This window comes from Gymnodraco acuticeps, unplaced genomic scaffold (genome assembly GCF_902827175.1).
Source record: "Gymnodraco acuticeps unplaced genomic scaffold, fGymAcu1.1, whole genome shotgun sequence".
Classification (NCBI taxonomy): Eukaryota; Metazoa; Chordata; class Actinopteri; order Perciformes; family Bathydraconidae; genus Gymnodraco; species Gymnodraco acuticeps.
Window position 1 is genome coordinate 2,052,835 of NW_022989894.1, and position 16,159 is coordinate 2,068,993.

General features: G+C 45.6%; 1 protein-coding gene across 1 annotated transcript in view; it reads left to right on the forward strand.

Moving 5' to 3' along the window:
* Window positions 1–16,159, forward strand: part of LOC117538710 (astrotactin-2-like) — a 347,089-nt gene that overhangs the window by 165,432 nt on the left and 165,498 nt on the right. The window contains exons 5-6 of the mRNA XM_034204612.1: window positions 597–704; window positions 6,150–6,296. Coding sequence (XP_034060503.1) covers window positions 597–704; window positions 6,150–6,296 — 255 coding nt within the window. The remainder of the gene's footprint in view (window positions 1–596; window positions 705–6,149; window positions 6,297–16,159) is intronic.

A 16,159-nucleotide genomic window follows, 5' to 3' on the forward strand; every position in this document is an offset into this window, starting at 1 on the left:
CATCCTCCAACTACAGCATTACAATAACCCCAACTCTGGTTTCTAACCCTTATTTATTGTCAGTCATCTGTCAGTCAAGGAAAAAGGGCAAAGCTATTTGAAAGGAGAACATTTTTAAAAAGGATAATAACTCAACAGCATACTGGTATTGTTTCACTGCTTTTTGATTCACAGGAGAAATATGTTGAGTTCTGGAAAACTATACTTGCCCATACTGAATTAGACCAATTTGTCACTGTTATTGCCATCTGGAATGTATACTGTTGTTTAACTAATGCATGTTCATTTGAAAACGCAAAAATGAACTAATGACAACATTTTGCATCCATTAACTGGATTAGGTGGTTAGCATTTTAAATACATTGGCTTTTAATGTAATCTGAAGTCCATCACTCTCATGACTAACCTGTGTTGTTACTTGTATACAGTCTTGTTCTCACATACTAACTAACTTGTGTTTCTTTCTTATGCTGCTTTAATGTGTTATATTGTTTTCCATACTAGTTAACAATGTAACATTCAGACCTGTAAAAAATATTGTATTGATTGACTCTTTCTCCATTTCTCCCATTCTCCTCCTCATATCTCACTACCAGCACCTGGAGGTGTGTTTGGTCCTCAAGGGGAATCAGGCTCTGAGCCCGAAGACGACAGCCAGATGAAGTTTTACACAGAACAGCACAGAGGACGAAGGCGCAGCAAAGGTGAGCCGGAGTACGGATGTACCTCTTTCTGTATTGTAATAAATCTCTTTTTGAACACATTATCTTCCACGTTGGGGAACCATCTTACCCACTGCATACTGCTGAGAAGGCAACAAAGCCAAGAAGTAATACAATACGATAAAACATTTTGAAAACAAATATATTCCACCCGTACTCTGGTTAAATATGAGGCTATAGTTGAGTGAAATGAGGCCAGACACTTCTGGTATCGTCAACGTAGCTGGAAGTAGGAAGGAGTCATGCACGTCCCCTGTGGGGTTTGAAGTGCGGTTTCATGGCACAGCTCAATGGCACTCAAAGCAGATACTGCATATGAGCTGATGTTAATGAAGGCTCAGTAATGATTAAAGCTGAGTCACATTACTTTGATGAGATGCATGATTTGTTTTCTTCGCTACAATATACTGTATAGTCAGTGCTGGAATTGGGCCGGTACTCACCGGTACGCAGTACCGGCACTTCTGGTTCTGACCCATGGAGTACCGGCACTTATTGCTCAGTACCGGCATGCTGGTGGTACTCCGGTACTCATGCACCGTGCCAGTACTCAACACTCTCCCGCCGTTCTTATTATACATCCATATATATATATACAGCCGCCCGGTACTCAGTAGATGCGTCATGAGGTGCCGAACGGACATTCTCATCGCTCTAACCGCTGGAGTTTCACAGCGGCTGTCAGCTGTTTACTCCTGTCATTCAAACAGAACGTGCTGGAGAGGGGGCGGGGCTTATATTCTCCATGTAAATACTGTGGTGGAAACGACTATGTCAAAATTAACCTATTTGACCGTGATTTAATAGTAGTACACGTTTCAAAATAATAATAATAATAATAATGCCGAAGTAACAACATACTGAAAACTGTTAGTAAAACCATGTTTTAATGCTTTACAATTTACATACCTAGATGCACGTGTGTTGTGTTTATGCAGTGCAACTCCCACCCAGTGGGTGGCTATGTAGAGTGATAGAACAGAGCAGGCACGCCCCCGAGAGAAGGAAAGCAAGTCACGTCACAAATTAGCATTTCTAAAATGTGTCTTGGAAGAGATTTTAACGAGGACTTTTTAGGTCAGTGTTTCGTTTCTTTTGCATGTGATGGGGCTTCAGTCATGCTAGGGAAGAGAACAGGCGTTGCTACCCAGTTGTGTAGTAAATTCCCAAGCCTGTTTGTGTGGCACTGCTCCAATCATTGTTTAGAGCTGGCAGTTGGGGATGTGGTCAAGGAGGTCTCAGGGCTCAATCATTTCCAGATCTTTTTTGACAAACTCTATTCCTTGTTCCATGCCTCCCCCAAAAATCAGAGGCAGTTAGCGCAGTGTGCGCAAGCAGTCGGACAGCGTCTCCTGGTGATAGGGCGTGTTTTGTCCATCCGCTGGGTGGCTTCAAGTGAAAGGAGCGTCAGAGCAGTCTGGGAAAACTACCGAGTGCTTCATGATCACTTCACAAATGCTGCAAACGACACGAGCAGGGATTCCAGAGACAGAGCAAAGTACAAGGGCCTGGATGATGTGCTCACATCTGCAACGTTTGTCAGCAATCTGGGACTGATGTACGATGCGCTCACAGAGCTCAGCGACCTCTCTCGGCAACTCCAAAAAAGAGAGATGACACTGCCTACAGCAGATAGGCTCTTAACTCGAGAAATACGAGTTTTTGAATCCATGGTCACCATGCCTGGCCCACACATGACTACAGTTCATACAGCTCTAGCTGAGAAGTCCTTCAAGGGTGTTGCCCTGCGTGAGAATGGCAGGCTTGTACAGATTCATGCAGGTCAGTTTTTCCGCAGTATGGTAGAGAATCTGAGACACAGAATGACTTCCACAACCTCCTCTCATGTCAGCACAAGAGAAATCCCATTACATGGCCGGGAGGCCCGGGACAATCAGCTAATCCAGGACATGAAAGTTATCCATCCTGGAAGTTGGCCTGAAGAGGAGTTAGACGTACAGTATGGGGACGTAGAGGTGCTACGTTTGTGCGAAGTGCTGAAAGTGGACAGAAGAGAGACTGTTCAGGGCTTTCGCGAATACAAGGAAACCAGGGCATCCCGTACACCTGCTGCCATGGAGCCTCTACTGAAAGCAGTCCGAACCATCGCTGTCTCCACTAGTGAGTGTGAGCGGGCATTCAGCTGCATGAACGATATCCTTACTGCAAAAAGGAATGCTCTCTCTGTCAGCCGACTGTCCAGCCTGGTTTTCATTAAATGTAATGGACCATCACTAGGACAGTTCAATCCGGAACAGTATGTGAGGTCCTGGCTGGCAAAGGGAAGGAGAAGTGCTGATGAAAGAGCCTGTCCAGCTCCAGCCCCTGATACTGATGTCCCCAAGGCCTTCTGGAGCCTTTTCTAACAATGTGAAGTATATTGCAAAGCAGCTCACCCAGTGAGAAGACTTTTGGCATAATGTGCCGATTTGTACAGATCCTGGAGATAGAAGGACTTCAGACCAACCAGGGAGTTATCTGATCAGCTTGGTGTTCAATGTAACTCTTTACCATGGCTCAGACTTTGTTACTTGCAGTTACAGTTTCTCATTTTAGATTGTGCAAATTTTGCATTTGTTTTTACATGTTCTTTGTTCATGCTCTTTATCATTTTTCTGAGTTGGAAAGTTAGATTGCATCATAGTTTACTTTATACATATTTGTATTCTTCAGTGGTGAAGTATATTGCAAAGCAGCTCAGCCATGTGAGAAGACTTTTGGCACTTTTTCGTTTTTCGTTTTCTGAGTTGGAAAGTTAGATTGCATTCAAAATGTACAGAAATACTTAATTTTGTTAAAGCTTTTTATAAAAAATGCTTCTGACCAGAGCTTTGTTTCCTTGTCATTAATGTTGAACACCACCAGAGGGGCTCTCACCTGAAAGGTCTCTGCTTCATGTGTCTTCAGCAGAAGATCTAGACTTTGATTGCTATATTTTCAGTTAATATTGACCTTACTGAGCTTTAGCCATATCCGCTGCCTATCATAAAAAATGTTAAGTACAGTGAACCTTTCTAAAACATACAGTAGTAAAGAGACAAACCCACCAGCATTATAGTAGCCAAATTCTTGTTTGTGGGCTGTATATATCAAATTGACTTGAAAAAGTTGCTGATTTTAGAGTACTGGCACCTTTTTCATTCCAATTCAAGCACTGTGTATAGTATACAATTAGTCTCCAACTTGGGTTTCAAAATAGTGTTTATGTTAATCCTCTGCCTGCAGTTCATTAAAGCACTGTATCAGAGGAGGAGGAAAAGTCATGCCTCATATATGTATCTGATTGTTATTAATAAGGATTGCATCTGTCTGTTCCTTTTTGTTACTGTTGTAAAGGAGAGAGACAGTTTGTCGCCCTGTATTATTTTTGCGTCTTTGTTAGCACTTGACTTCTATTTGTTAAATGCAACTGCAGAGGAGGAATTTGAAAGCAAGATAATATTCTTGATTCCCGTGTTTTTAAATTACAGTTTGATGTCAAAATTAGTCTAGACTATTAAAAAAACATTATTTTCAATGTGTGTTGTGGTAACCCCAAAGATAAAACAAGTGATAACTTCTTGGCAAAGTGAAATTAATTTGTGTTGTATAGTTATTAAGAGATGTGCCGAGGTAGAAGAAATAAATAAATACAATAAAGTGTTTTTCTGTGTAATCGTGTTTGCTTAATTATAAAGCCTCAATAACACACACATGTTGCTGCTGTTCTTTAAAAGACTGGTTATGTTTTGCCAATGATTAACATTCAACACTGAAATCTACATTCGTAGTTCTCTCCTGGAAGAAAATGCTTCAGGGCATCCAGTAACCACAATTATAACTAGATTTCCAAGGTTGAAATGTTCCTAATTTCAATGAATTAAGTTCAGAATGACTTGCAAACAGAGTACCAATGAATTATGTATCGGCTGTGGAATTTTGGAAATGCAATTAATCACAGATAAAGCTTAATTGTTCTCAGAAAAATAAATAAAAGGTCTTTGTCCAAAGAACTAGCACTTTCTAAATAGACTCTATATGTATTTGTATTAGAAAAAAGCTCATGAATGGGAAAGAGATTAAACCTATGACCGTGAACTGTGTTAAATGTATCGCCTGTGTAAAAAGGCTGTGCTTTCTCTGGAAGATGGGAAGGGGGAAATAAATGGAAGGTTTACGTTAAACATAAGCATTTATCTTCAGAGTGGCCCTGTGTTGTATATGCATACATTCACTAGTGTATTGTTTTATGTGTGTTTCTGTGAGTGTATGAGTGAATTGCTATAAAGTAAGTGTTTGCCATCGTGAGCGTACATCCTTTTGTCTACTCAGTAGGCTTTTATAGTAATTGAGGGACCCCGTCATAAGCCCAGTAACACCCCCACACCCCAATGGGATTAGCAGCGCTGCCACTTTTGTTGGGGACAGCTGTTGTTCCTGTCCTTTCAAAACATTGTGATTGTACAAGACGTCACTCAGATCGGGAGGATACATTATCCAAGCATTCTCTTCCTGATTTTGACCTTGAGCTGCATTTTGTTTCTTCCAAACTTTGAATTTAACTTGCAGAACTCTTCTTTTGCAAGTCATAAACAAAAAGAAAATAATTAAATGTTTGCAATTCAATCAGTTTGATCATTTGTATATTTTGGTAAAATATATGTGGTTGGAAAACGTTAAACATCTGGATGTGTGTGTTCCTCCACTGATCCAAACTTTAATCTGCAAATAAGCAATATTTTGAATTACACTTACACTAATAATTTTCAAATAGCTGAGTTTTTGGCTTAGTAAAGAGAAACAAGTCTAGGCCTATAATGCTACTGACTTGTAAACCAAACCTGCGTAGTGCAGGATAAACACCAGGCAGAAGCTGTTCACACATTTTCTGAAGGCGGCAGCTTTGTGTGATATTTGTACCCAGTTTATATCTAGTAAGAACAGTGTTCCAAACCGGCGCTATCACATCCACAGCCTCCTTTCAACATGTTGAGTCCTCCCATGATAAATATCCATAGACAGAGGTTAAACGGCTAATTTAATTCCCTGTATCTAGCTTGGAAATGGGAGTCCTGGCGGAGCCAAAGGGCAACCACAACAACCAATCTATAACCCTGTCAGTGGCAATAAGATCATATATCACGCCTGCAAATGATTCTGGGCTGTTATGCAGAAGCTCGGGTAAAGTTATCCTTTATTTACTCAGGGCAAACCTGAACCAGCATTAGATTAATGTATCAGGTGTACAATTAACTGCATTTACAATGATTGAGGGTGATTCAGTGTCTGTTTTCAACAAAGAGCAGTGCTTTAGTAGGGGGTTTAGCTTTAGTTTGTTTTATCTGCTGTATGCAAAAGTATTTTCAATGTAGAATGTTCAGACACAGTAATCTGTTTGAAAACAACAGGGCTTCTGTAAAAACTGTTTTTCTCTTTTTCTGCCTCCAGGCCTCCCGCACAGTCCTCTAAATAAGGTCACCCTGACGTTGATAACCATCAGCACATGTGTCATTGCCATTGTCTACGCCACGCAGGAGCCCTGCCCCCTGACTGTCAAGGTTACCCTCCATGTGCCTGAGCATTTTGTTGCAGATGGTAAGTTCAAAATGTTAAACCGTGGCGGAATATTCAACTAATGGAAACTGAAGTTGAAGTCCATTAGCCTTCTTGTTTTTCTACTGTACTATTATTGCTATACTTTTTTGGGGCACACTTATTTAAAAAACATTAATAATAATAAACTACAGAAAAAAAAAAGGAAGGGAACAAATCGTGGAATCTACAAATATGAATCACAATGAAACTTGGTGAGGAAGACTGTGGAATTACTTTTGTACTTTTTGAGCCTAAGGCAATGTTGAATTGTGTGTTAAATGCTAGAAAAGGATACATATTTGTATGGCTTGTTATCGTAATGTCATGATCCGTCAACAACTATTTTTGTATTTTTTTGCCATTTTCATTGAACCATAAGCAGATACAGTCTTCCTTCAAGCAGCATAGCAGAGGTGGAAGAAGTACTTTCATCTTGTCCTTGAATACAATTAGAAGTACCAGAGTGTAGGAATACTCTGTTACAAGTACAAATCCTGCATTCAAAATGTGACTCAAGTAAAAGTACAAAAGTATTTTCATCAAAATATACTTAAAGTACCAAACGAATAATATATAATATTGTATGTTTTTATTATAATTACTAATGCATTAAAGTGTTATCAAATCTGGTAAAGCTGCAGCTAGTTTTAATTACTGTGTATACTGCAGGGTAGATTGCGAATTGTGACTAAAGTCTGATTTAAGTGTTGATTATATTTTTACATTATAATCCAGATCTGCAAAGTAACAAAAGCTACCAAATAAATGTAAAAGTACACCATTTACCTCTGCATTATAGTGGGGTAGAAGTACAAAGTAGCATAAAATGGAAACACTCAATTAAAATAAGTAACTCAAGTAAATATATCTAAATCTAGTTAGTTACTTCCCACCTCTGCATACTGCAATAATCATTTGTCTATTACACACTGTTATTGAGTGGTGAATGATATTTTGTGTTGTTTTGTTTCTAGAAGTAACATGTAATGCACCAGGTAAAGCTTTGCATGCTTCCCCTGTTTCTATTTACAAATGGCTTGCTGTAAAATCTCCACCCTCTCAGCCATGATTTGTGGTTTTCAATCTCGATGCTTTTCAATGTCACTGCCCCTTCTGCACGACTGATAAACTACAAAATACATCCATCCAACAAAAAGTTAATCATGTGCTGGAACCAAAAGAATGATCAACAATCAGAACAATAACACCCACACACTGAAAGCCCCCAATGGAAAAACAATGATTTATTGTCACCACAAACAACTAGATGGCTTTTTGAGCTATCAGACTGATGAAGAGCAGTGCGCGCAACACATGATTGCCTTTTTCTTTGTTTTTGCACAGAGAGCATTCAGTGAAGATATTTAAAAAACATGTGACCACATACATTGGATGGAGACAGGAGATGATTTGTCAAATACATATAAATTCAGGATAATCAATTATATAGGTGTCCAGGCAACTGCCTAGAGAGTGTCTTACTGAGTGTTTGAAATTCTTCTTTGGCCTTGGGATGATTGTAAATTGGTTCCGTGTATTGGCAAGATACCACAGTATAAACCTTGCTGGGAGGTAAGAGAAGCCAATATGGAAAACCTGCGAGGAGTTAAGTGAAGTAAGAGGGGGTGAGGAGCTGAGGCAATTTGACTAATGATTGCCATATCTCTGAGAGCATTCACGTATCAGTCGATTAGGTGCTCTTGCCGCCAGGGCCTCATTTTTAGTCCGCCCACACACCAGCAATTTGTATGACACACACACAAGAAAAGCACAACAGTACACATAACTTCAACTTATGCAGTACTTTTTTATAACATGTACAATTAATAGCTATAAATATAATACGTTCCAATATGGTGAAAAAGTCTTAATGTTTAGTAGTGTGGATTTATTTCCAGAGCTCTATTGTTAAGTGTTTGTTTTATGATTAACTCCCACATCTCTATTCCATGCAGAGCATTATTGGATTCTTTAAAATCATAATACAATGTTTGCAAGTCCCTCTCTTAGAAACAAAGTTATTAAAGAGAATTTCTGGCACTCACATTTTCTAATAAAATATGTTCTTAGGTTATAAATTCATGGGTTATCCGGGCCTGTTTCGTGACTCCGGTACAGACATTCTTTAAATACAGTTATAGTGTCTTAATCTGAAATTATTCTGAGCTGTAATAAAAAAACATTTGTGGCGTTTGGATTCTTGGACCCCAAAGCAGAGACGGACAGAAGTAAAGTTCAAGGTGTTTGATTAATAATACTAGGCCAAGGCAGGTACTGTCGACAGGGAGCTGGCTGGTAGCAGAAAGGTCCAAAAACAAACAGAAGGAAAACGTTCCTGGCCAAAAACTATAGGTTACTTACGTAACCCCAGTTCTCAGAGTAACATGAAGTGAGATGTCTCACTATGGGATGCGCCTCATCGCGGAGCAACAGAAGCATCAATCTCATTACGCCAATCCTGATTGGCTGGTGATCTTGACGTCAGCGTCAGGGAATTCACCCCCTATAAGTAGCTTGCGCCACGACGCATGCGTCATTCAAAATAAGCACCTCTTCTCGCTTCACCATAGCAAGGAGGGCCGTCTGGTGAGACATCTCACTTCATGTCACTCTGAGAACTGGGGTTACGTAAGTAACAGTGGCGTTTTCTCCCGGAGGCCAAGGGAAGCCAGGCTTCCCCTGTTTTTTCCGATTGTAGTTATAATTTAAATAAATAAATACAAACACTTTGTTTTGTTTCGATAATTCTCCTTTGCTGTGTGTTGCTGCCGGCCCGTCTCTCCCCCATTCTCATTGAGTATTTTACAAAGAGTGAAACAAACAGCGCCCCTCTAGATGTTATGGTGAAACAGTAGATTGCACTCACTGTTGCGAGAGGAGGCCAGCCGAATCTAGCTTCCCTTGGTGAAAAAAAATGGAGGGATTGACCAATCAGATGAGGCCCACGTGATGCCCCTGCCAACCTGTGATTGGTCAGGGCCATGCCAAGGGAAGCTAGCCGCCTCTTGCTTCCCTTCAGAGGCGGCTGGCGATTTGATTGGACACTGCCATCCAATCAAATCACATCAACATCAGTTTTAATACTGTAACTGTCATCACCGCCGTTAGAAATTATCAAGCAAATGAAGTATTATGGAGGGTGGAGATTTGGCGTACTTAATCAAACATAACTTTACTAAACTTCCGCTACAGCAGCAACTACAAATTAAATCAGATGACAGGCCAATGCCCGCACTCGAGCTGTGTACGCAGAGGAAAAAGGGAGAGAATCGGACGTTCAATGAGGACAATTATGTCCGCACGGAGTGGCTAACTGGAAGCGCTAAACTTCAGCGTCTATTTGGCTGGCCATGTCTTCTTTTTGACAAGGATTCGTGCTCCCTGAACAATCCTTGGGCAACTTCAGGATTCATCGACCTTGCCAACCTGTCACGGGCAATTGAGAGGCACGGTAAATCCAAAAATCACATAGATTGTGTGATTGTCTGCATACATTAATAAGTAAAATGCTTAAATTAATAAGGAGAGAGTTTCAGCTGGAGAGTGCGTGCGGACCTGTCGGTTAGATAACAGGCGTGTGCAAGTCCTGCATCTGTGTGATACAAATGTGTGTCAAATGATACCGGGCGCTGTAATCACTCATCTGGTTACGTTATTGACCACCCCCCGACCCAAAAAATGGGCTTCCCCTACATTTTTCCCCACGCCACGCTACTGGTAAGTAACCTATAGTTCTCATTCATAACACTCCGTTCGATGTCTCACTATGGGAAATTGTAGCTCCCGTATTGTCAGACGAGCTTATCTCGAAAATCACCAAACCAACGACTCAACAAGGTGCCCAGCACTGCTTGAGTCACACTGGGAGCAGAACGTCCAGCCTGTTAAGAGGCGGACAAAAGTGAGCAGCGAGGACCAGCTCGCCGCTGCACCAATGTCTTGGATGGGAGACATCCTGGACAGAGCCCAGGATGCAGCCAGACCCTGAGTCGAAAGAGCTCGCGGACCCGAGGGTGCCAGCGAACTCTGACTCGTATGAGCCCCAAAGCAATTGCTTCCACAAACCAGTGGGAGAGCCATTTCTTAGTAACAGGCTTGCCCTTATAAGGGTTAGCCCAGGACACAAGGGGTTGGTCATTATGATAAAGCACCCTTGATCTGTCCCTGTATGTGCGTAAAGCACGGGCTGGACACGGCAAATCCGGCCGCTGTTCCCCGGAGGAATACAGTGGCGGGGAGGATGCCTCAATGTCAAATGTGGTACCTGAACCAACCGCCTTAAGATAAAAGTAGGGTTGGGCTTCAACCACACTCTGTTTGCCCTGGAGCGAACTGAGTGCATGAAGACTGTACAGATAGCGCATGAGTGCCACTGGCTCGCTTGGCAGCTGCCAGGGTCAGCTTCATGTCACACTGTATTCAGATTGTACCACTCACGGGCCAGGCCCATAGAGCCAAGCGCTCTGGGTGTGGGTGAAAGATCGCCCCCCCCGCTTGGGACAGTATGTCCCTGCGTAGTGGGAGCTGCCATGGCTGCCCGCACAGCAGCTGATATATCTCCGCTAGCCAGTACATAGCTGGCCAGTGCGGAGCTATCAGGATAAGTGTGTGGCGTTGCTCTCTCACTCTGGCCAGAGTTGGGGGTATCAGAGCCAGGGGTGGGAACGCGTACAGAAGGCCCGGGGGCCAATCGTGCGCGAGTGCATCCACGCCTAACGGAGCATTTAGATCGCACATCGAAAAGAACAGCTGACACTGAGCGTTGTCTTTCGATGCGAACAGATCCACCCATGCCCGGCGCCGTGGGAGGGCCAGGGAGGGCCAGGCCCTCCCATTTGACATTCCTGCCCTCCCCCAATAAACACGTTTTTTATTATTTATAAAAATAAAAAAATATTTTTTTTAATTTTTTTTTATTATAAATAAACTGTGAACTTTTATGCTACGATGTATGTGATGTCAGAACAAAACGAAAAAATCGCAGGCTACGTCAAATAAATGCATGTGTCTGTTGTGATTTGTGATTCGTCCCCATTTAGACCAATCACAGCGTCACAGTCTGCCGCCTATTCTGGATTTGTTTATTGTGCATTCTGTAGACTCCCATTTCTGTTTGCATTACAAAATGGACATCAGAAATTGGCTCCAAATGTCTAAGGATTTATTCAAACGAAATAGCGATGAAAGAACTGCAGCCGATGGTGCTGCTGGCGACCCTGCACCTGCCGTTGCAGCAGCACGCCTTAATGTCACAAGCTTGACCTCGGCAAATCCCGGGGCTGAGTTAGCGGTGATCTTGGGGTTAATAAACCCAAGCAGGTGAAGCTGGATCGTTATCCAGGGAGATTGTTTTCAGGAAAGAAGCGCACTTTTGCCGCTGCATGGTACAACAACAGAGCATGGCTTGAATATTCGTTAAAAGCAGACGCAGCCTTTTGGTTCCCCTGTAGACAGTTTAAAGTGAATACGTCTTCATCTGATGCGGCTTTTACTGTCAAAGGTTTTTGCGACTGGAAACACGCATTACAGACTGATAAAGGACTGCTAAGGCATGCCGCATCAAAAGAACACATTTCATGTGAGAGTTTGTGGAGAGAGAGAGAGACAGATCGCGAGGAAACAAATAAGGAAATGAGTACTTTGGTGCAGATCAGCTGGCACGGAGCCGTTATTAGGTGTCAGCTGTCGTTTATATTATAGCCTTTTTAGCTGTCAACCTTGCTCGTGATTTACCAGTGTTTGTGCTGCCACGCACACAATGTTTCAAAGTGCTTGCTATGTTGCCCTTTAATTGTGTATGTTTGCGATAAGTGTGCGTCTTTACGCAATGCTGTTGGCCTTGCTGTTTGATATATATTGTGCCGCAGGCCCGCAGCAAGTGACGGTTTTGTGTGCCCTCCCATAAAAATCATATGCCCTCCCTTTAGATTTGTTCTGGCGACGGGTCTGGATCCACCGCGGCTCTGCCGTAACGCACCCACAGCTGGCTCACAATCCTTGGATGTAGAGTCCAGTCTGCATAAAGTGGTATACCTCTGGACAGTAGATCTGCCCCGAGGTTCATCACTCCCGGTACGTGCGTCGCTCTCAGAGAGAGGAGACGTACCGCTCCATAGGATCAGTTTGCGCGCCAGTGTGTGTAACTGGAGAGAACGCAAACCCCCTTGGCGGTTAATATACGATATTGTGGTCGTATTGTCTGTCCTCACAAGGACGTGATGTCCCCTGAGGAAAGGCAGAAAGCGTTTTAGGGTGAGAAACACCGCTAAAAGCTCCAGGTAATTTATGTGCGCCCGCTGGAGGTCTCTGCTCCAGAGACCCCTCACCGGGCGACCTTCATAAATACCTCCCCAACCTGTCAGACATGCGTCCGTGGTGACCACTTTCCGTGAAAGGACAGCACCCTTAGGCACACCTCGTACTAGAAAAGTCAGGTGCAGCCAGTGGCGCAGTGCCATTACGCATTTCACAGTAACCATCACTCTCCGCCATGGCGCGCAGGGTTTAGTTTTAGGGCGGCCACCCAGCGCTCCCTCATGTCAGTCGTACGACCAGGATGGCTGACGCCATGAGCCCCAGCAATCGCAGGCATGATCTGAAGAGAACATGTTTGCGCAGCTGGAAAAGAGCGAGACAAGCTCTGAAAGCTTTCACTCTTTCCGCTGACAAGCGAGCTGAAAAGGGCACCGAGTTCAGGCGTAAACCCAGGAAGAGTATAGTCTGCGCGGGACACAACATGCTCTTCTCTGTGTTTATTATGAAACCCAGGTTGAGCAGGTGCTTTACGAGGACATTTGTCTGCGTAACAGCCTCCTGCTCCGACTGTGCGAGAAGCAGCCAGTCGTCCAGGTAGGTCGCCAGGCGAATACCCTGTTGTCCTAACTGGGCTATCGCGGCTTCCGTACATCGTACAAACACCCTTGGACTGAGAGACAGACCTGGGATGTGAAAATAATACGCATCTTTCAGGTCGACTGATGTAAACCAGTCGTCTTGTCGCACGAGCCGCAGCAGAGATGTGTGAGTGAGCATTCTGAACTTATATCTTTTTAGATATTTGTTCAGAGCCCTCAAATCAAGTATTGGCCGAATTCTGTTCCCTCCCCGTTTGGGAACGAGGAAGTAATTGGAATAGAAGCCGCCCTGATTCTGCTTGGCGGGTACAATAGATATAGCCCTCTTTTCTAGGAGAGAGAAAATCTCTTTCTCCAGAATATGGGCTGACTCTCCTCGGGCCTGCGAATGCAGAATGCCCGAGAAGCGAGGGGGGGTGACAGCTAATTGGAGTCTGTAGCCCAGTGTTACTGTATTGAAAACCCAAGCAGAAGATGTGAGCATCTTCCACTGCATGCTCCTTAGAGCCAGTGGAGATGTCACGTCTCTTCCCCTCTGAGTCTCTATTTGTTGTGTTATGGGGCCCTCTAGTGTCTGAACACAGTGGTGCCCCTTTTCGACAATCCCCACCGACACTGCGCATGCGCATGACGGTGGTGCCTTCACAACCCCAGCCGGCATTGCGCATGCGCGTGACGGTGGTGCCTTCACAGACCCGCCTGTAATCCGCCTTTTGAGAGAGGCCGTAGCTGCTCTCAGAAGGGGAACAGTTGACGGGCTGTTTATTGGTTTTATTGTTTTTCTTTTCATTTTTTTGAGCTGCGCCCTTGGCTCGAAGCCTGGATGCGTCAGCGGCAAATGTTTTATGACAGAAAAATCAACAACTGTGTGACATGTGTTTGTGCGGACTTGAGGATGGTGTTGCGGCATCTCTCGAGGCGGTGGGAACACATTTAGAGCTGGGGAACCGTGGACTTCCAGCTCTGTCACAGAGGGAAGAAGGAGGGGCTGTCACGCCGCTCGCTTCTTCTTCCTCGACTGCTGGCCGAAATTCTGGGTTGGCTGCGCCTGAGCTGCAGCCGGAACCGGAGATTTTCTAGGCCAGCTCGCCCTCGTCTCCAGCCTGGGCTGGGGACTCGGGGCGGGCTGCGACCTCTGCGTCTTCGGTGTTTTAAACCGAGCAGGGTTCGAGGCAGCTTGGGCGAAGGACTGCTGCTGCGAAGGACTGCTGCTGCGAAGGCAGCGGCTGGACCCTTCGAGGGAGGCAGAGGTGGAGTGCCTCGTCCTCCTTCTTTTTCGACTCACACCTCCTTTGCATGGAGGCGAGAGCGGACCCGAAAATTCCCTCGGAAACGATGGGCATATCCAGCACATCCTCCTTTTCCCGGTCTGGGAGGTTGGTGAGGTTGAGCCATCTCGCTCTTTTCTGCACCACCATGATCCCCATTGCCTTGCCCGTGGCCTGGACGGCGCAGCGCTGCCATCTCGTCCAGAGTGGCTGCCCCCGGGTTACCCGACAGGTCCTCGCAGAGCTCCGCTTGGTAAGCGGTTAGCAGCGAGGCCACATTCAGGGCCCTGGCGGACAACGCTGCGGCTTTGTAGGACCGTTCAGTCATTGTCGACTGAAATCGGTCCGACTTTGCTGGCAGCGTGGGGTTCCTGCTTGGTGACGGGCCCATCCTCGGTAGGAGGTGGGCCGCTATCAGCGGTTCCATGGGCGGCATGCGGAGCAGGCCGAGCTTCCCCATTCCGTCACAGTCTAGGGAGGAGGCACCCTGGATTGGGACCTTGTTGCTGAAGCGCCGGTCTCTCCACGAGACCGACACCTCATCCAACATCTCCGGGAAGACCGGAAAGAGTTGCCTCTTCGTCCGTGCTGCTTGGGGAAAATGTTTCCCTTCGTAGCGGGACCTGGAGGTCTCCTTGGCCATTTCAGGCCACGGGATGTCGAGTCTGGCCGCGGCGCGTTTACACACGGCCTGCAGGTCCATGCTCAGACAGGGCAAAGCTGGTGTGCTATCGCCCGGGAGAGCAGCCCTCGCCCCAGGCTTTGCAGCCCTCGCCGATGACATGAAGATGTCCTCTTCATGTTCATCCGACTCGGACAGGAGGAACACCGAGGCGTCCTCTTCGTCCTCATCGTAGTCCAGCTCGAGGACATCCTCCGCGGGTGAGACCATGGTGAGGTCTAACCGGGAGCCCCAGCTCGGTAAAGCGTGGGGTCCCGTTCCCGCGTGTCTTGCCGTCACCGGGTCCCGGCCAGCCAGGGCGCAGGATTCCGGTTCTGTAGCCATCGCAGATAATGAGCCCCAGACCGACACGGAGAGGGGTTCACTCTCTGCGGCGGACGCCCCCGCGTCTTGACTGCCGGCCGGCAGGTCAGTGGACATGGGGGGGTCCTGTTCCGACAGGCTAGCTTGGCGTGCTAGCCGTCGGCGGAGGCTCTTCACGGTGAAGCGGACACAATGTCCGCACGAGCCGGGGTTGTCGATAGCGCCTCGGGCATGTTCCAGCCCGAGGCAGGACGAGCAGACCTGGTGTGTGTCTGTGCTCGAGATCTTCAACCTGCAGCCGCAGAGTCGAGCCACCGAGTCCCTGACTCCTCTGGTGTGAGGGAGAGAGGCGTCCATCTTGTTCGCCTCGTGGCGTGGAGAGGACCCGCTCTCAACAGGTAAGTTGGGAGAAAAAAGGTGTTACCACCCTGTCCTTAATCCGGAGAAAAGGACGGTGTGGGTCTTTTATTCCCGGAGAATACTGACTGGTGTGACAGTATGCTCCTTTAATCCTTTCCTCCTCCGTGGGGAAGAGAAAAGAAAAAGCTTCCTCGCTACCGTGGTGTCGATAGCGAGGGAGCGAGCTAGCAACAGGTGTGTTGCTAGCTTGAAAAAATCAGACCTACCTTACTTTCCGGGGAAAGAGAACGGCGAGGTCGATTTCAATACTAACTGGCGTTAGTATTACCGTCTTCCTGCAAAGCAGAAGGAGTAGCCAGCGAGCGCCCGTCGACCGAAATGGTTATATTTGGGTTC